We start from the raw sequence: 20,546 nt of genomic DNA, 5'->3' as shown, positions 1-20,546 counted from the left end.
TTAGCTTGAATATGAATACTAGGAGCGGCTGTCGATATGTTTACTATGGAGCATTATTATAACAACGGTCCCAATTAATGGCTCAAACACACAAGTCTGCATTTTCACAAACTTCACAAACTTATTAGATCTATGCGGTTGTCATTTTCACAAAAATGTTCCTATAAAGGAGGATACATGTTCATCTAAAGAGATCTTGAAAACCCAAGAGTACATAAGGTCATATTGTTGAAGATGGGTTCCCTTATAAAAAATGATAAGAAAAAGATTAGTGAGAATGACTTGTAACGTTGGAAGCTTATCTCTTCTTCTTTCCACCCTTTCCTCCTTGTTTGGAAGGTCCTGATGTTGAAGCTGTTGCAGAAGCCTGTTTCTTCATCCTCCCTGGATGCCTTGGAACCATGGCTGCAACCTGAAGCATCATCTGTTTCCCTGTGCATTTTTAGGACAGCAACTCAATCATAACGCACAACAAAAGGATCAAAAATATGATAATATAATCAGAAGCAGTAGTTCCCTCGTCTGAAATTGACACACTAACAAGGCACACAAATCAGGGTTTATACTTCATGGACAGTCTTGGTGATATTTTCTTTTTTGGCTTTGGACAACAAGCCGATGAAGTATGATTATATCTCGTTCAGTTGAAGCTCAATTGAGAAAAGAAATAGGAATATGAGAAAACAAAAACTCTCTGCTAGATAGAATGGATCCAGAGGAATCAAACAATGACAACATCTATATGAATGATATCACGAGCACTTTAAAAGTCGAATTAGAAAAAAATTACAAAAAGTATAAATATACAAATAAGAGGTGGCATTGATCCCTCTGTGTGCCATTACTTTATAAGGAACTATAAACCGTTTCAGAAGCTTGATTCCCCTAACAGGTAGTATTAACAAGAATGTGAAGTAACTTTCTTTTTGTCACTTCAAAATTTTCTATTATCCTCACTAAGTCGTTGATATTGGATATTAACGGATATTGGTCGTGGGCCTACAGGCATTGTACCAGTGATATCTCAGATATTTGAGCATATGGGATATATCTATTATATCTAATGTATATCATTATAGCAACTAAACATCTCCTCAATAAAACTTCAATTTGACGATAGGAATTTCAGCAAAACCAAGATCATTTAAAAGGTAAAGTAGCAGCACAACTGAAAAATCACATATCACTTAGATTCACAACTAAGTTTTATCCCTCCGTTTTCTTTGGAACTAGTTTGTGAAAATTACGCTGATAAACTAGGTAACTTAGCAAGTCATTTCAATGGCTATCTACCTCTGATACTTTAGATTTAAGTAAAACACAAACTTAAAGTGCGATAAATCCTTACTTGAACAAATATCTGGATTATACAAAGTTCCATCTTCCCTCTTTAGCTGCACTCGCACTCTCCCCACTTGCATGTAATCACGTGGATATGCCTTATCAATCTGCAACACCCGAAGCATAAAATAAATCTGTATAACAATAATTACACTACACTAGTTTCGGGAGAAAAATCAAGAAATAGAAAAATGAGTAACCTCGATGGTAGACGGAAGCTTGAGAGCACTACAACAATCAGCAATCTCAATACAAGTAGGATTTTCACAAGCTTTACTCGCACTTATTCTTCGTCCTTGAGCAATTGTTTTCTTTGAATTAATATAGATAGGATAAAAGACAACCCATTTCTTTATATTAGGCACAGACCCATCCATGGCTGCAAATTAACTGAAAGCAAGTCAATTTCCAAGTTAAACCCAACAAATTAGACATTTACACTCACCTTTTTTGTCTTTTCGAGCTCTAGTGTTCTAACGTCTAAGTGCTTAGGGACGGTTAAACTAAGCAGGTTAAATTGGCAATGCAAAACTAGATGCCATTAAACCACAATGAGAATCTAATAGAGTTTAATGAAGAAATCTAATACACGAATGGGTATTAAACTTCATAATCAAAATCAGATATACAAACAGAATGCATGAAATAGGCTGTATTTTTTTCCCCAAATTCATGTAGTAAGAACCTACAAGTCAAAAAACTTCCCCAAATCTCTTAAACGCTTAGAAGAAAATGAGGTTTTTATCCTCCACAATAACTGATTTCCTACGTTGTGATGTAGATCTAAAGCAACAGAATAACATAACTTCAAAATTTATCGTATCAGAAGATTCAAATCATGTCAAATTAGGGTTTGAAAAAACCCTAAAAATGAATTGAGAAGCTTACACTAGATGATCAAATTAGAACAATGTCTTTGGCACAGAGATTCACTTGCTTTGTCGTAACATTCAAAGAAGCTTAAAGAAAGAAAAGAAACCCTAGAAATATACTAGGGGTTGAGGAGGATTTTTACCTCAAGTCAACTAACAAAATTTCTGGAAAACAAACGAAATCAAGAGGATTTTGAGAGGAAGGTATCCCTGAAAGGTGAAACTGAAAGTCAATTCAGACTTCTGAATCATGTTCTTATTTTGATACCATAGGCTGATGGCTCGAGGACTGGGAAATTCTATAGGCACCGTCATTTTCATAAAAAGAAACGGCCGTATCTTTCAGATCGGGAAATGTTAAATCCACTCACCTCTTTTGTTATTTACACTTACGTTTCCTTTGGCTTGAACAACAAATACCAGTATATGCAACAAAAATGGTGAGTGCATTTAAAATTTTCCTTTCCGGTCAATCTGGGTGACCCGATAAGTAATCGTCGAGTCGGACTGATCCTAGTGTTTAGATGTCGTCTAAATTCAACAACTTTTTCAGTTTTCTCAAATGTGGGGTGGTCCAAAATATTTTGAGGAGAACAAAGACTTTGGTTAATTAGATTTTACTTACGGGACAATTTTATTTTTAGTCCAAAAATCGAGTTGTTTATATTTTATCTCCTAATCTTCATCTCACTTTCGATTGTCACCACCATTTCAGACCCTTGCCGCCATTCCTCTTACCTTTTCCCCCCCTCTTTGGGTCGGCGAGAAAATTGACTATGATGATCATTACCCCGTACCAACTTCAAATTCAAATGAACAAAAGATCTCAAAAGATCCCCTGGTTCACACCATCTTCTTTTTATCTTAATGTTGTATGTACTTGTAATGTATGTGGGTTGTAAACTTTTGTTAGAGCAGTTAGAATTTGACTTGGACCGACACATGACATATACAATATATCGGACTATGGGAGCATTATTTTTTTGTGGTTCTGTATGACCGGGCCACGATTACCACTTGTAGAATTCTTCATAACACAAAAATCTTATAGGCAATCCTCAATCTTTGAAGACAACTAAAAATAGAGAAAGAAAGAGCGAGGAAGAAGAACAAGAGAAGAAACAAATACTAGCAAAGAAGAAGAATGAAAATGGATCGGAAAAGAGCAAAAAAAATATTTAGATTTATTTAGAAAATTTTTACAAGAATAAAAAGCCATATATTCCTAAAGTTAAAAAATTCAAGAGAAAACAAAGTGTGACATAATTTAAAGTGAAGCAAAAGTAGTAATTTTGAATATTTATTGGTTTGTTGGTCATTGCTTTTGAAAGATTTGTTGTTTTTTTAATATGCCTGTGGACCTTGTGGTTAGCAACTTAGCACCATCACCACCAAACAACCTTAAGCAAGTGATAGCATTTCATTTTCACCTTACTATATAACATCATGGACCCCAAATCTTGCTCGTCCATGACTTTGAGATTTGTTTATGTTGATCGAGGATCATCAATGCTTATAATGTGTAAACGACGGAAATTTCGTTAAGATGTTGACACTTTCACCAAGTTCACTATAAATCACTTAAACTCGTATCATAATTCGTTTTATTAATAATTTGACTTAGAAATTGATACCGTGTTTTCTTGGCATAGTATCATCAATTTAAGTTTTGAAAATTTCACTTATTTACAATCAATGATGGATTTACCATTAATGCATTGATTTAGACTCTAGGTCAAACTCTAAGTCTATGAGTGATTATAGTATTTCCATTCTATTAGTTGGAGCCATTGATCTGGATGGTCTACCACTAATCCATATCTTAATTCTATAATAAAGCCAAAGAAGAATTAGATTAATCTTAATTATTTTGAAGCAGAATATTATTGTTCTGGTTGGTTGCTGTTTTCCTCTTTGGCCACCACTAAAAAGCTTCTCTCTCTAACTTTCTTCCCACTTTTATGATGGCTTCAAATCAGAAATTCAAAAGCACAAGCTCAATTTGTCCACCATAGGGCAGTAGATGATCACTTGATTCTTTCTATATCTATGTTCTTTTGATTTTTGATTGATTTGAAAACATTTAGCCTAAGAGATGGTGATCCCTATACTAAAATATGTTTTTTGAGAGAAAGTTTTGAACAATTATGATCTAAGATTTGTTTTCTAGAAGAAATTTTGATTTCGTAAACTATATTTTGTTTAAGAAAAAGGTAGGAATGAAATTTATTCTGTAACCTGTATCAAATCATATATCCTCGGTATAAAGTCTCAAGAAAAAAACATGTATCTTGGAAAAAATTTGTTATCACATTTTATTCTTCTTACTTTTAGTAAAAATTTATATTCTTTTGTACGTGAAATGTCTGATCAACTATTGGAGTCGTTGAGATAATTTAGTATAGAATGGGACATTTTTGAAATATAATTAGGTAATCTAATTAGAATATATTTTGGAGGGTTCATATAACTCCAACCACATTTGAGAAACAATTTTATCAATAGACCTAACCAACTCTCCCTCAAAATCATATAATATCTTACACCACGAAAAACTTCACCTTTTTTTGAGTTCACTAAATCATTCATCTTATCTTAGTTCAACAAAAAAAAAATCATTCGTCTTTATTTACCAAAAAATTTCAAAGAAGTGGCAACTTGTAGGCAATACTAGTATAACCTGGCGTGCCAAGTAAGAAACTAAAAATAAAGGTCGACTAGTTCTAATCAGCCTTAAACCATGTAGCTTGAGAGTCATGATATTAAATTTGATAGTCATGACAATCATATGAGATTGAATTAATCACAACTTATTTTCGGTTAACCTAATCAAGTTTTGGTTACAAATGGGTTTGAATTCATTTCCAAGTCGTTCAATTAGGGTCTGAACTGATAGATCTACCTAACTAGTTGCTATTATTTTTTCTTTTAGTTATTTTATTCCTCAATTATAATTGTAATATCTTTTTGTTTTCTCTGCGTCTCTTATATAAAACTAAAAACATATAGAATTAATCAAAATTGACAGAGACCCAATGACGAAATCAATCATATTTATTGTTCATCTAATTGGCTAATTCTATCAGTTGCTAACATCATAACTTATGTTGTACGTAAGAAAATCAACTTGATATATATTAATTTTTTTTCGTAAATGACATATATATATATGTGTATATATATAAGATCACCCATTTTTGAATATTCAAGTTGGTAAAAAGGAATCTCTTATATATTATTTTTCATATGTGACCATTCAACTCTATCTAAAAGCTATATCTTTTGAAATATTTTTTGAAGATTTTATCATATTTTTATATTCTCTATCATTTTTCGTATACTTATTTTTATATTTTTATAAAATGAAACTCCATTTTTATTTTATATGATTCTTATTTTGTATTAGTAGACCAATAAGGCATTAGTGGATGGTCAAATTAGGGATCTTGCATCAATGTTTAGGGTGTCTCTAGTTTCCTTTTAAGGTTTTATATTTGAAACCCCAGAGGTCTCAAACACTACAAAAATTAAGGCTATTGCCGACGGTACTATACCGTCGGCATCATAAAAAAACGCCGTCGGAAATAGGTACTCTCGACAGACGGAAATCGTCGGCCAAAAAGGCGTCGGGAAAATTATTGCCGACGAAAATGGCGACAGAATTGCACTGTCGGCAGGTCCATTGCCGACGGAACATATACCGTCGGCAATATTTTTCATAAATTTTTAAAAAAAATCCCCACCCATTGTTGCAGTTGATGATCTGTAAACTGCAGCAACGTAACGAACAATAACCTGCTATTTCTATCATAAACATAAATCTCAACAAATTTATAACACATCAATCCAAATGTATATTTATAGAATTCGATACATTCATAAATTAAATAAAACTATCCACAATCATATTTTATCTCGCAATTTCATTTTTTTCATTTTCGGACCCCTTCCGTTATTTCTTAGCGGTTCAGACATCTTGCTTCAAAACCTGCATAAACAAGAAAAAAAATACAACTTTCGAATGCATGCGTATATAGAGAGTAAAACAAGAAAATCGTGAAATTCGCAAATTAAGAGTTCTTGAATAAATAGGAAACAAGTAAACCATGAAGTTCTCAAATTACAATTAGACAAGTAAAAAAGTTTAATAACCTGTCAAACATATGTTAGCTGTGCAGCAATAGGAGCAACTTCAATCTCTATCTCATCATCAACATAGTTATCATCCATTAGAGTTTCTTGACCAATTCTGTAAACATAAAAATAACGGAAAGTCAGAAGAAAAAACATTAGCTTACACTCCGCGGACCCATTAGATAAAGGGTAATGAATCCAAAGGCGACATACAAAGGAGTAATGATCGACTTGATAACTTGCACCCATCACCTTTCTTATACTTTAATTTTTGGTCCATAAAGATGCTCAGACCATAAAACAGTAGAATGCATAATACCAGTGGTACAAGACTATAAGCAACAGCAACCATAAACCTCGTTCATGAATAGTAAACAATAAAGGGATGAAAAAGTTTTGGAGTTCGGTAACGCAACAACGCTTTTTCGCCTGGCTGCCTGACCAAGCACCAACAAACAGAAATGCTACGGTTTGCTTTCACGTTATAATTCCATAACTCAATATACATACCTTCTAGTTGAAAGCAATTGTTGTTCTGCCTCTGTATATTTATTCACCTCGACCAAAGAACAAGCAACGTTATAAGCCAGCTCAAAGCTACTGTTTGCTTTCACTTTGAGTGCATCCACCGTCCCTTGAACCTCGGAAGCTCTTCCAGTGAAAACAATACGCTTGCTCGGGGAAGCCCGTTGTTAGAAAATAACAGATTTCATGGTTTAAGTCTTTCAGAAGGTTATAACCTTGAAAGACTACCAAATCTTAGGGCTACAAAGTACAAACCCACATCCGGACATCTTAATAATAACTCAAACAAAATACTAATGAACATACAGAAGTGATGAAGTCTAAGCCGATTATATTTCATGATCCAACTGATTCATTCTCAATTTTCTATTTATTCTTATGAACCAGAGAGAAATTCCAAACTAATCAAAACCAACATAGTTGTCTATTAACAATTTCATGAACATTTAACATAAGATCCAAAATTAATACAACCACATATGTAAAGACAATCACATATATAAAGACAATCACATCTAAACCAAATTTATTCAATAGTTGATTAAAACCCACTTGTGATGGCAGAATTCTAGAAACCCAAAATTTGATGCCCAAGATGCTAAAGAGTGTCAATTGACTAAAACCCAAATTCCACAAATCCCTTTTCACATTAAGTTATCAAACAATTTTGGTTCAAATCTTTAACTAAAACTCAAGAAGATGATGACTTACCTAATAAAATCAGAGAAAAAAAATTAGGTATATTTTCAATATAAAAAAATTAGAAACATAGAAGGAAAAATTAGTCAGTTACCTTTCTTCCTGTCAAATACTTACTTCTTTAGTTTCTTTAATCCAATAGCCAATGTCGAACTATAATGTAGAAAAAGATAGACAAAGAACAAAAGTTTAACCTAAAATTGAATCCAAAGAAGTTTTTTGGATCATAAACCAAGCTAAGACAAAGGCTTAACAATTTCCTAAATCAACTCAGAAATCACGTTGAAGAGAGAGTGAAGAAGAGAAAGTGAAGAAGAGAGAGAGAAACAAAGAGAAAGGAACTTATCAAGATGAAGGATCTCCTCAACCAAGAGCTAGGAATTGATTTCCTCAACCAAGAGCCGGAGAAAGTAACGAGCAGACCAGAGAGAGAAAGAGGAGTAAAACTGGTTTTAGGGCTTTTTTGATCTCATCTAGGGCTATTTTGCTCTCCTGTAGGTAAGACACAAAGGGAACTCTAACGACGGCAAGAGATAATGTGATCGGGAGTAAATTTGGCGGAAGTATTTTTCGTGAAACGCTTTGTTTTCCGCCAAAATAAAATATCCCTGCGCAAAGTATCACTGACGGAATGAATAAAATCCGTCGGCAACTAACCACTCCTGACAAAAAACATCACCGTCGACAAACATTGTCGGGAAAAGAAAACACGGGAAGTTCACGGAAGTGATCTATGCCGACGGTTTTACGAGAAACCGTCGGCAGTAGTAACCTATACCGACGGTAAATATGAAAACCGTCGGCCATATAAGCTATTGCCGACGGAATTTAGGATCACCGTCGGTAAGAACCGTGGGCAATAACCTCGATTTTTCTAGTGAAACCTTTCATTTATATATGTGGTGTTTCTTTTATTCTGACTATGATATTTGTAATTTTAGTCTAATTGCATTTTTTTTGTCATTTTAATGAAGTTCAATCTTAGTTGTATCTTTTCCAATTGAAGAAACCAGTTCGAAAAAAAAAGAAGAAAATTTGGGTTAAGGTCTAATTTTACTATAGAATAAATGTATATAAAAACTCAAATTATAACACAAAAAATAAAATTTAAATCCGTCTCCAAACAGATTTTAGAAAATAATGATCATAAGTCACAACTGATGTACAAAATAAATGTGTTTATAAGATTTGCTAGTTTTTTGCGAGATCATTACATCATATTGCATGAGCATGTCTTACAATACGGGGTTAATTTTGTTTTGACCTCTGATATGCAACAAATTCGGGTAATTTCACCTTCAATAGTGTAGCTACTTCTGATATAGTCTTTAATTATGTTTGGACTTTCAATTTGACCCCTAATTTGTATTAAAATATCTAATTCTATCTTTGCGATATTTTTGTAATTATAATATTTTAATAATGGTCGGCGTTCCGGGGAAGTAAGAAAAGTTTTTGGGACAATAAGTTTTAGGTGGAAACAATTTTTTTTTGTTTCCTTCAAACATCACCCTTTCAATTTATTTGTTCTTTATCTTCTCCTCTCACCTCAACTAAAACTCCGACGACCACCATCGAATTCCGCCGACATCCACCATTAATTTCGGCGATCACCATCACCAAAGTTCTTTCTTCTTTGTCTTCTTTCTTTTCTCTCTTTTCTTATCTCTTCTTTCTTCCCTCTCTCCTCTTATCCTCTCTCCCTCCTCTTATCCTCTCTCATTATCTCACGACAGTTGCGGCGAAGGGGAGAGAGAAAGAAGAGAGATAGAGAGAGAGAGGCAGATAAAGGAGAGAGAGAGACTGAGAGAAGATAGAGACAAAGAGAAGAGATTGACAGAGAGAGGAGAGAGAATTCGTCGTCGGCCGTCACCGACCGGCGACTTGAGGGGAGTGTTTAGCGCGTGTTTTTTGGGGTTTCAACCATTCTACTCGGAAACTATTTTGCTTTCCCCAAACGCCGGCCTTATTTATTTATCTATTTCATCTCTACTTTTCTCCTCAACTTCATTCTTTCACTTGTCCACTTCATCATTTCCTTTCCTCTCCTCCACCTCACCTTGTTCAATTTAAGGTCATCGACCAAGCGATCCATTATTGGCGTCTTATAAAATAAAAAATTTTCCCAACTAAAAAACTCCTTTCACTCTTCTTTCAGCGCCACCAACATCTTCACCATCAACACCGATTCATGTTGTCTCTATTCTGACGAATGAGATAAACTTATTTTATCGGACCTTCTTCTGAATCTGGAGCATTCAAATCTAGATGCAGTCAACCCCTCTTCGTTTGGATATGAAAAATCCCAGATTCAGTGGAAAGATAAACCCCCTTGCCGGAACAAAGAAAGAAGGAGTGAAATGAAGAAAAAGATAAAGAGAGGGAGGGGGGATAGGGAGAGACCAGTTGGTCATAAATACGGGGGGCTAAAACGGAATTAGTCATAAGTAAAATGACATATATACATCATTGTAACTTCGTGATGTTTATCACTTTTGAATGAAAGTACGGATTTACTCAAAAAAAAAAAAAAAAAGTCATTGGGATGAAACAAACCAGTAAGCCGCCATGGAAACTGCATCAAACATAAAAATGGAATCATAAAAGTATCACAACTACATATGACTTTATTTATACTTACAAATTACAAAAAATAATACAAGACAAACTTATTTCTCCTGAGTATGGGGCCAACAACCTCTTGAATTTTGAATGTGGTGTACAACCAAATAGGTTACAACCTGACATGATTTGCTATAGAGAAAATCCTAAGTAGGTATATATTAGGTGGGCATGAGATTCTCTATACATATTACCAAATAAGAAACATTGAGACTTCAACAAAAAAAAAAAAAAAAACATTGAGAATGTACCACTCAGACTAAAAAGACATACAACAACTCTACTAATACATTTTTTAACAAAAAAAAAGCTCTACTAATACATTTGATTCTTTATATATTGAATCCTATTTTCCACTGACGCAATTGGGTGAAGGCATATATCATTGAAAGACATGATGGTACGAACAGCAATATCTTGAGTTGCATAGAAAGGTAACGGCAATCACCACAAAAAATACAAAGTGAACAATTAAAGACGAGCTCACAAACCCTTACTCGAAAAGAAATACATCGAAAACAAATCTCCACCCTTCTAGATCTAAGCTAATCTCACTGAACTTTTTTGTTGTTGAACTAATCTCACAGAATTTTAAGAGGTTAAAATGTGTAGTTCCAAAATGAATGACACCCTAAACATTTATGTGTTTTATATAATGTGATAAATTACACTACATCTTCTTAAAAACATCATTGTATAACTAATTTTTTTTTTTTTTTTTTTTTTGGAAGTCGACTACGATCTACGTATGTCGTTACATTTGGCATTGATACATCAAAGATGTGATACGCTCAATAACTGCCCACTCAAACTGAAACAAGACCGGGCCTATAGCCCAACAAGACAATGGCCTAAAGCCCAACTACATTATTTTACACCCTAATAATCTCAAATCAAATAACCAAAGATTCCACTTCTCTGGGATTTCTGGAGTTTATGTCAACACCTTGGAACCACTTGGACTACCAACTGTTGACATTGAATAACTAATTGTATTGTGAATATTCTTGTATTGTGAATATTCTTAACCTAGTTGGTGCTCAGTTAACTGCCCTCCCATTGAATCAGAAAAATCAGTCCCCTCCCATCAACAAAGAATGGATTCCCCCTCCCCAAACATGATCAAATGCAATTTTGATGTGTCTTTCACTAAGACAACTAATGATGCATCAATAGGAATTATGTTTTATGATTCGTCATCTAATTGTATTGCAGGAAAGACCTCCATTATCAGGTGCAGAACAGTAGACGAAGGTGAAGCTTTGACTGCTCTTCAAGTTCTATCAATAGCCAAAGACTTAAATTTTGTTAACTTAATTTCAGAAAGAGACTCGAGCAACATAATAAGAGCCATTAACGGTGAATCTGAGGCTACTCACTGGACAAGCCGAAGTCTAATACATTCCATCAGAGCTCTCTGTCCTTCTTTTGATAATAAGTTCAATGAGTTTGCGAAGCAAACTAAAAGATCCAAATGCTCTCAAAATTGGCGACTGAATAGGCCAAACTTGTTGATGAATTCTTAATGTGTACTGGCTTCTTTTTGTTTAATGGAGCAATTCACTTTTTTTTTTTTTTAGAAAAGAAAAAAAAAACAAGAAGACAACAAAATGTGTGGAGTCACTCCCATCTTACTTTTACATTCTCAATGTATATTTTAATATTATTTGAGCAAGTAGTGAATGCAAGTATGCAACTAATGACAAGTAGATTCCAATGGAATGGAATCATAGACTGCCAATTTTTACCCACAAAGAATAGTCTTCTGCCATTACCCATCTCTCTCTCTCTCTCTCTCTCTCTCTCATCAAAGAGAGCAGGAAAGAGAGACCCAAACGTGATGACTGAACCAGAAGAAGAAAATTCCAATTTCCACCCAAAGTCAAGAGAGCTTCTTTCTTCATCTTCCATGGAACGTTACCCACTCATGGATTTTGATTTAGAACTTGATTCTTCTTGGCCATTGGATATGTTTCCATTTGGTTCAAATCCTTCATCCCCATTTCTTCTCTCAGTTAATAATAATACACAATCCAATAATTTACTTCCACCTCTATCCTCTGAACAACCCTTCTCTCCTCTATGGGCTTTTTCAGATGCGGATGAAGAAAATTCTAGTACAAAGATGATTAAGCCCTTATTAGATGGAGGTGGTTTTCAGTTCACCAATCAACCTAGATTTCTCTCTTGTAAGTAATTAATCCCTTCCAAAATTCAATTTGGTTTAATTGATTCTTTTTGTTTATCAGCCCTAGCTAGGGTTTGGGTTTTGTGAAATCAGTTCTTTTTTGGGCCCAATTTTGCTTTTTTGAGTTGATTACATTCAAAAAGCAATGCAATTTATATGACTTTTTGTATGTTACTAGTTATGATTCAGGCATGGTTAGGGTTTTATGGGAAGTAAGTAGTTTTTTATCTTAATCTTCTTGATTTGATACTTTAAGTTAATATGTTCACAAATTAGTGTGATTTAATTTGAGTTGTATGTTAGTTATTCTACTGATATGGGTTGGAATTTCAGCGAAATAAGTCATTTATCTTGAAAATCCCTTTGATTGCCTCTCTGTTTATCTCTCTCTGTTTATCTCTCTCTATTATGTCTCTATGTATGGTGAGGGTTTTTGTGAACTAACTTGGTTGATTGGCTAACTTTAAGTTGATATTATTCAATAATAAATGTAATTTAGGCTCCACTTGGTATTCGGTGAATTTCTGCAAACGTCTAAAGTTATGCTTTGGTGTTTTCTCTAAGTGCAAACATATAAACTAGATCTATCATTAGTTCACATAAATTTGAAAAAAAACCGTCTTTGGATGTTTAAGAGCTAGGTAAAACTACAAATTTCCACTATGTTTTGCCTAATTCATGTGGGCTAACTAAGTATTGATATGATTAAACTTAGTGAACACCATGAAGACATAATTGAGGATGTGACTATCTTCAAACATTCACAAGATACTAAGCAAAGCGATAATGTCAATTTTCCTTATATTTTTCATTGTTTCACTGCGGACTAGCCGACTAGGTATTCCCCTTCTCTAGCTTTTCTCATCTTTGTTTCCTATTTTTTGTAGTTATGTTTGTTAAATTCCTTTTAACTCTTTGTTCCCTTTATACTACTAATATTGATTATTTCTTTTCCTTATGCTTAGCTAGAATTCGGGAGAGGTTTGAATGTTATTGTCCTCTAGTGTTTTTCCTCTTTGCAACCTAACCTCTACAAATTAAATTGGTGGGAACCACTCATAACAACTGGTCAATCATATTGTTTGGTTCTCTGGATGAAATTTTCTTCTTAACTTAACTTTTGATTTCATCAAATTTCTGTCCTCTAAGAAAACTGACTCAAAACACCAGGTAACACTGATTCTATCGAAGACCTTGCGGAGGAAGAGAGTAAGAAGAGAAAGCTACTTCAAGCATCTTGGAAGGTATCTTTGATGGAGAATTTAGATGACACTTGTGTGATAAAAGAAAGGATGATGCAAGCACTTCGATACTTCAAGGAATCAACAGAGGCTCGGCAAGTCCTAGCTCAGGTTTGGGCCCCCGTAAAGAAAGGCGATCATTATGTTCTCACAACTTCCGGACAACCTTTTGTTCTCGATCCACAAAATAATGGACTGCTTCAATATAGAACAGTTTCTCTGATGTACATATTTTCCGTTGATGGAGAAAGTGATCGAGATTTGGGGCTTCCTGGTCGTGTTTTCCGACAAAAGCTGCCAGAATGGACTCCAAATGTACAATATTACAGCAACAAGGAGTACCAACGGCTTAATCATGCTCTAAATTATAATGTTCGAGGAAGCTTAGCTTTGCCAATCTTTGAAACTTCTGGGCAATCCTGTGTTGGTGTAGTCGAGCTTATAATGACTTCACAAAAGGTCAATTACACTCGCGAAGTTGATAAAATTTGCAAAGCTCTGGAGGTTGGTAATTTTCTGATTTGATGTCTTCGTGAAGTTCTAAATTATGTGTTCTTCCATAACATATATATAGTTGTCGTGATTTTTTTCTGAAAGCACCCATAATCGATTGATAAAAGATGGAAATTCCCATATTTTAGGGTGCCCATGCCATATTCTCTTTCCATGATGAAAGTACTAATGCTTTAACATTTGTTTTCCCGTATATTTGGGGAATTCTTCACCATATTCCAAGGTGTCCCTGTAAATAACATAATTTCAGTTTCCTTGCAGGCCGTAAATCTTAAAACCTCCGAAATAGTGGATCATCCTAATGTTCAGGTTAGTCATAACTGATCTCAAATGTCGACTTATTGTTCAGGAGTTGCTAATTCGCTGTATGCTCACAATATGTATTGTATGTAATATTTGAAAACTAGATCTGTAATGAAGGTCGCCAAAAGGCTCTGGCCGAGATCTTGGAGATATTGACAGTGGTATGTGAGACCCACAAATTGCCGTTGGCACAAACCTGGATTCCGTGTAGGCATCGCAGCATTATAGCCCATGGTGGTGGTGTACAAAAGAGCTGTACAAGCTTTGATGGTAGTTGCATGGGACAAGTTTGTATGTCAACAACCGACGTGGCATTCTATGTCATTGATTCTCATATGTGGGGTTTTCGAGATGCATGCTCTGAGCATCACTTACAGAAGGGACAAGGGGTGGCAGGGAGGGCATTTTCATCACTTGGGTCATGTTTTTCTCAAGATATCACAGAGTTCGGTAAAACTGATTACCCGTTGGTTCACTATGCACGAATGTTTGGGTTAGCAGGTTGCTTTGCTATTTGCTTACGAAGTGCTTATACAGGATTAGATGATTATATTCTTGAATTCTTTTTGCCACCAAATATCATGGAAAGCCAACACAAAGCCTTTTTGAGGTCTCTCTTGGCCACAATGAAGCAACATTTTCGGAATATGATGGTTGCGTCGGGAAAAGAATTGGAAGACGAGGAACAATCAATTGAAATTATTGCAACATCTGTAGAAGACGATCATGATTTAAAACTTAAATCTGTTAAAAATGCAGCTAGGTCAGATTCACCGGAGAAGCAGTTCATGGTGGAATGTGATGGTCCGAAGACGAGCAGTCGAGATATTGCGGATAGAAGTCATGCAGCTCTTTTGACTGACAACAGAGAGATAAGAAAAACTTTAGATCGAAGAAGGGGAAAAACCGAGAAGTCGATTAGTTTAGAGGTTCTCCAACAATACTTCTCTGGGAGTCTCAAGGATGCTGCTAAGAGCCTTGGTGGTAAGGACATAGTCCATAACGTTTTTATTCATTATCTTTCTCTAAAATTGTACTTTGTGGTATACTCTCTTATCAAATGGTTTTACAGTTTGCCCGACCACCATGAAGCGAATCTGCAGACAGCATGGGATTTCTAGGTGGCCTTCTCGAAAGATCAACAAAGTTAACCGTTCTCTCTCTAAGATCAAGCGTGTGATTGAATCCGTGCAAGGTGCTGAAGGAACATTTCATCTTACTTCTCTGACGAATCCACTTCCTGCTGGAGTTCATTCTCTTTCTTGGCCAAATCAACCCAAAGAACTACAATTCGAGAGTTCCGAACTTCATGGTGGAAAAAAGATGGAATCACCGTTAACCATGACTCTGGACGATGATGAACATCGTGATATCAAGAACCAAATTCTTGGATCTGGAAAGGGATCAAAGATGCGAAGTAGTTCAACGGATGAAAGCTCTGGTACATCATCATCTCATTTGTCATGCCAAGGTAGCCCCGTAAATGTATCGACTCCCTTGAAGGATCAGTTTGGTTCTTCTATCCAAGAACAAGGTCTAGATATCCAAAGTTCATTGGGTTTGTCGTATCAGCCGAACAACTTCTATTCCGCCTACTCAATTCCTGGTGATCTTATAGCGACACAACTGCAACCTGCCTTGGATGGAATGCTCATCAAGGATGAAGGGAGTTCAAAAGATTCAAAAAACATCTCGAATATGGCAGTAGAGGGTTGCTTCAATGAACAATTCTTTAAATCTAGTTGGACAACCTCAGTTTATGCTACCAAAGTTCCAGAACAACAATCAACAACTTCACAATCAATCCAGCAGATGATAACAAACCAAGATGTTCGAAGTGTGAGCGTAAAGGTAAGTTTCAGAGAAGCCATTGTTAGGTTCCGAATTCCTCTAAAATCAGGAATTGACGATTTGAAGGAAGAAATAGCAAAGAGACTAAAGTTGGAGAAGGGTATGTTCGAAATCAAGTATCTAGATGACGATAACGAGTGGGTATTATTAGGTTGTGATGCTGATTTGCAGGAGTGTTTCGATATTGCTAAATTATTGAATGGACATGTTATCAGACTGTTGGTTAATGACACTCTAAGCAACTCAGGGAGCTCCTGTGAGAGCTCTGGAGGATGAGAGATGAAAAAAAGCTTAGATTGTAAAGAATCAAGGTATAAAAGTTTGTAGTTGTTATGTTCTCTTTAGTTCTGTTTTAGGGTTTTTGTGTACATGTTATAACAATTCTTTTTATTTGAATCACCTCATATAGTTTCATCCCTTTTAGGTTCTTAGGTTCTTGAAGATTTGGAAATTGGAGTATACCCTATTTAATAATGTAAAAATTGTATTTGTTATATGTGATGATATTTATTTTATTCTGTCTTATAAGAATTCAAGTCTTCAAAAAATTATAAATTGTATAAATATAGGATGGGTGTTTTTTAAAACAATCTTTAATGCAAATCTTTAATGTCGTCTCGGTGATGACATAGAGTTAGAGCATCTTCAAAGCAACACTTCACTTGAAAAGCTCAAATTGACACTTCAAATTACTTTGAGTTTTTAACAACAAAACATTCTCCAATGCAACCCTCAATAGTGCATTGAATTAATTGAGTTTTTGTTAAGTGTTGCATTGGAGATGCGCTTAGTTATAATAGAGATACACTCGTAACAAACTGCTTTTAGAACTAATAAGAGAGGTTTGATCATAAGTTTTTAAGTGGGTAATCTTTTTTACCTATATAAATACAAAACATAATTCAAGCAAAAAAGAGTAGATTTTGGAGTTCTAAATTTGAGACATGAATAAAATATGATATTTGTCATGTCGAGTGTCTAGGTATCAGACAACTTCAATTTAGGAGTTCGAACTCCTAATTTTGGGAATCTCTTAATTTTGGGAGTCGTAAAATTTTTCAATTTCAATGTAGAGTTCCAACATGGACTCCAAAACCCAGATTATGTACGTCGTCAGTATGTGTGGGATTTTGATTTTAGTTTTCAACCATAGAACTATGAAGGCATGTACTTTATTATAATGCGTAATGGTAATAGAAAATGAAGGATCTAATACTTCTACCGATCTTCATGAAAGTCCAACAGAACCAGTGTTTATTGAGAGATATTGTCAGAGAAATGTCTGCTCGTCTTGATCGAGTTAGAAGCAGAAAAATTCATAAACAATTAAAAACAAATCTTATAGACCACTTGTAGAATACAAAGCTTGCAACGAATGGCGGATCCTTTATCTTTAATTTACTTGTTTTTCTTGTATTTTGGTTATTTACATTTGACTTTAAAAATGTATTTGGATTTTCAATGAAATAAATATTTTGGTCACTTCCAATTTACAATAATAAACTAACAAGAATTTTTTTTACGTCAAACAGTAAACAATTAAAAAATCCACCCCATTTTGATCGTTGGAGTCCCCCAACTAGCCATTAGAGTCCTCCAATTGTCTGACTTTCGAATTGGGAGTCCGAAGGAGGGACTCCCAGCCCAGCCTCTGGACTCTCTTTAAAAACCCAATGGGCTGATTCCCCCAATCTCAGCCCCAACACATTAGAGTTGCTCATACACATGAACTTTTTGTTTCACTTAATCTGTTGTTTCAGCTTATGGGGAGTCTTCCCAGGCTCTGATGTCATATAATGTAGTACCTATGTCAATACTAGACATTTGATTCATCATTTGAACACCATCCAGCTCAACTAGGGTAATTGTAGATGGCATAAGGTTTCCCTAAGCAGGAACTTATGCCCAACCTAGGTTCCATTCGACCAATATAGGTGTAAAATTATCCAAAACGTCTGTCTAATATGTATTATAATGCTTTCTTATTATAATTCATGTCATGGAAGTCTTCCTAAACATCGTAAAACTATATATGTACTAACACAACTTTTAATGGACATCATCTATCAACGAGTCATAATTATTCTTGAAAACACAATGTCTGGGCCTCTAGGGTTGAAACCATTTTCTCCATTATTATAAAAATCATGTGTTGCATGTGGTAGTTCATAGTGAACTTTCCAATGTGTTTATCCATTAAATAAATGTTGTTTCCTACCTACGAAAACAAAAATCGAAGACCCTATCCCTATAAAAACCTCTTTACATTGTCTAAGTTTATAAAGTTTTGGTGTTACAAAATTTATAGCTATTAAAATGTGAGATATTAATTGTTCTAATGTTATTTAAATGTTGCTCTTGAAAATTGTATGATCATATGTCTTGCCTATGACACAGCAATCGATCCAATAACTACAAGGTCCTCATGCAGACGAAACCATTCTTCCATCATCGAGTGATATCAACTAATTCTCCTCCGGCACTCAGTCAAGTTCATTCATTAGGATAAATAGACCTCTAGTATAGAACAAATTTGATAAATAAGCGGTAAAAACTAACTAAAACAACTTAACAGAGAAGATGATCGAATACTTACCTTTATATGCAGACGTCTCTTCTTGTATAAACGTTTGTTATCCGAGATACATAGATCATGCTACACATAGAAAACGTATAAGGTTAATCGCATAATGCATGAATCTTCGTTCCAAAAGTGAACTAATGGATCTAGTACAATTAAGTATATAAGCTCCTACGCGAGTTAAAAATCCCACTATTCAATATTTATGTAGCGATTAGATTTTCATGTGTTAGACTCATCTGCTCTATACCAAGCACCAAATGATACGTTTTTTGGGTAGATTAGAAAACCCAAATACGAGGATCATGTGATAATATACCTGGATTTAAAAGACACTTGTGATCAAGTAAGTAAATTCCCAAAACGTCTCCACAATCTCTTGAAAAATGTATTTCTCATACAAGAAATTATTGTAGGTGCTCTATATATAGCACAAGATATTTTCTTCTTTTGCAAATGAGTTGGGGGAGGAAAAAAAAGAGTCCGAGTAGGGTATATATATAGACATAGTTGGAGTTAAAAAAGTGACTCTAGACATTATAAAATGTCCTTCCGATGTCGTGAAGTGGTTTCTCTTTCGTGTCTAGTGGTACTAGATACTCAATTTTTCGATATACCCAAAAGGCAACCCCAACATTAACTTAGTCGAATATTTCTTTAATCATTAAATTATTTATAGAGATGTGGGAAAAAAGAATTAAAACAAATATTTAACTATAATACGGTTAAATCCTTGACTTTGTTTTCATGAAGTGGCCCCATTGAAGAAACATCATCCTTAATAGTAAAGATTAAAGTATGAATTAATGATTAGATGTGACCCAATCACCCAATGTTTCTCTCTCCACATTCTTGCTATTTTATATAATATGACCATTATTCATTTGTAGACTTATAGTTAGATAGTTAGGTTAATTGACTGGCTTAATCTGTGTAATAGTTACTTCCAAAAAGATATGGTAGTGGTTGAAGAAAAATAAGTACTCTCATACACAATTACACATACCTATACCTATACTAAACAATTAGCACATCAATGGTGATGCATTTGCGCATTTGCGCATTTGAGCATTTATATAACATGAATTTATGACAATAGATTTATTACGTATTTTCTATTAAGTATGGGCCTTAAACACAACATATTTTCTATTGGGCCTACCCCCATAGACGGGTGAGGTAGGGTGGGAATAGGTCTGTCAGGGCCGCTCGAGCTTGTATTGTTCACCATGTCGGGTTGGTTGGATTTTGAAACTCCTTGTCTGTTTGGATTTTCGGGCTTAATCGAACACGTTAGTTTAAAATCTTAGTGTCCAAGATTCGTATAAATCCGTAAAATCTTTCATATTTCTTAAGTATCTAGCGGGCAGGTGTCGAGTTTTCAATTTTTCACTATTCAAGAAAAGGTCACATCGGGACATATATATATTTAAAAAGTATCAAAGTACATTTAATATCTGAAAATTATTAATCTATTTGATAGATCTATTCACAGAGTAATCACTATATTTTGTCACTTTGGTCACCACTATCATACAAGATATAACCATCACAACCACAGTTCACACCACTATATAAAGTAAAGTATATTACTGTGTATTATATATATATAAGTATAATAATAAGGGAGGAGGGAATCTTTCCATTTCCTCTCAGTGATTAGGATTGACTCTCAC

General features: G+C 34.7%; 2 protein-coding genes and 2 long non-coding RNA genes across 9 annotated transcripts; 1 reads left to right on the top strand and 3 right to left on the bottom strand.

Annotated features, from left to right (window-relative positions):
- Positions 1-78: 78 nt before the first annotated feature.
- On the bottom strand, positions 79-2,524 carry LOC147534230 (signal recognition particle 19 kDa protein-like). Of its 4 annotated transcripts, none has more exons than XM_086650429.1 (4): positions 2,357-2,524; positions 1,542-1,720; positions 1,349-1,448; positions 79-432 (listed from the first exon to the last, which is right to left on the bottom strand). In XM_086650429.1, exons 2-4 carry the CDS (start codon positions 1,716-1,718, stop codon positions 299-301), a joined length of 411 nt encoding a protein of 136 aa, XP_086506555.1. In that variant the 5' UTR covers positions 1,719-1,720; positions 2,357-2,524; the 3' UTR covers positions 79-298. The 4 variants fall into 4 exon arrangements, with proteins under 4 accessions (XP_086506555.1, XP_086506553.1, XP_086506552.1 ...); XM_086650427.1 differs by having other exon boundaries at positions 1,542-1,731; positions 2,357-2,484; XM_086650426.1 differs by having other exon boundaries at positions 1,542-1,731; positions 2,230-2,445.
- Positions 2,525-6,025: 3,501 nt separating this feature from the next.
- LOC147534229 (uncharacterized) lies at positions 6,026-8,121 on the bottom strand. The gene is made up of 3 exons (XR_015227942.1): positions 6,858-8,121; positions 6,366-6,462; positions 6,026-6,201 (listed from the first exon to the last, which is right to left on the bottom strand). It is a non-coding gene; the product is annotated as an uncharacterized LOC147534229 (long non-coding RNA).
- Positions 8,122-10,109: 1,988 nt separating this feature from the next.
- On the bottom strand, positions 10,110-19,335 carry LOC147534227 (uncharacterized). Of its 2 annotated transcripts, none has more exons than XR_015227345.1 (3): positions 19,190-19,334; positions 18,886-18,945; positions 10,110-10,146 (listed from the first exon to the last, which is right to left on the bottom strand). It is a non-coding gene; the product is annotated as an uncharacterized LOC147534227 (long non-coding RNA). The 2 variants fall into 2 exon arrangements; XR_015227346.1 differs by lacking the exon at positions 10,110-10,146 and adding an exon at positions 18,032-18,315 and having other exon boundaries at positions 18,384-18,945; positions 19,190-19,335.
- On the top strand, positions 11,744-16,804 carry LOC147534228 (Plant regulator RWP-RK family protein). 2 transcript variants are annotated; one of them, XM_086646355.1, is made up of 5 exons: positions 11,744-12,382; positions 13,552-14,126; positions 14,397-14,444; positions 14,543-15,422; positions 15,511-16,804. In XM_086646355.1, exons 1-5 carry the CDS (start codon positions 11,842-11,844, stop codon positions 16,563-16,565), a joined length of 3,099 nt encoding a protein of 1,032 aa, XP_086502481.1. In that variant the 5' UTR covers positions 11,744-11,841; the 3' UTR covers positions 16,566-16,804. The 2 variants fall into 2 exon arrangements, with proteins under 2 accessions (XP_086502481.1, XP_086502482.1); XM_086646356.1 differs by lacking the exon at positions 11,744-12,382 and adding an exon at positions 13,097-13,219 and having other exon boundaries at positions 13,347-14,126.
- Positions 19,336-20,546: the final 1,211 nt, after the last annotated feature.

The sequence above is a fragment of the Eschscholzia californica genome, unplaced genomic scaffold, assembly GCF_041429995.1.
Source record: "Eschscholzia californica isolate CP2 unplaced genomic scaffold, dmEscCali1.0.p SCAF_6, whole genome shotgun sequence".
NCBI lineage: Eukaryota > Viridiplantae > Streptophyta > Magnoliopsida > Ranunculales > Papaveraceae > Eschscholzia > Eschscholzia californica.
This window is presented reverse-complemented; position numbering and strand designations above follow the sequence as displayed.

Excerpts from the sequence above, each read along its gene's own strand:
- LOC147534230 (XM_086650429.1), bottom strand. The coding sequence starts at position 1,718 with ATGGATGGGTCTGTGCCTAATATAAAGAAATGGGTTGTCTTTTATCCT. Across the intron at positions 1,449-1,541 it reads AGCTTCCGTCTACCATCGAG|ATTGATAAGGCATATCCACG; the intron begins GTTACTCATTTT and ends CGGGTGTTGCAG. Across the intron at positions 433-1,348 it reads TAATCCAGATATTTGTTCAA|GGAAACAGATGATGCTTCAG; the intron begins GTAAGGATTTAT and ends AAAAATGCACAG.
- LOC147534228 (XM_086646355.1), top strand. The coding sequence starts at position 11,842 with ATGTATATTTTAATATTATTTGAGCAAGTAGTGAATGCAAGTATGCAA. Across the intron at positions 12,383-13,551 it reads TCAACCTAGATTTCTCTCTT|GTAACACTGATTCTATCGAA; the intron begins GTAAGTAATTAA and ends TCAAAACACCAG. Across the intron at positions 14,445-14,542 it reads TGGATCATCCTAATGTTCAG|ATCTGTAATGAAGGTCGCCA; the intron begins GTTAGTCATAAC and ends TTTGAAAACTAG.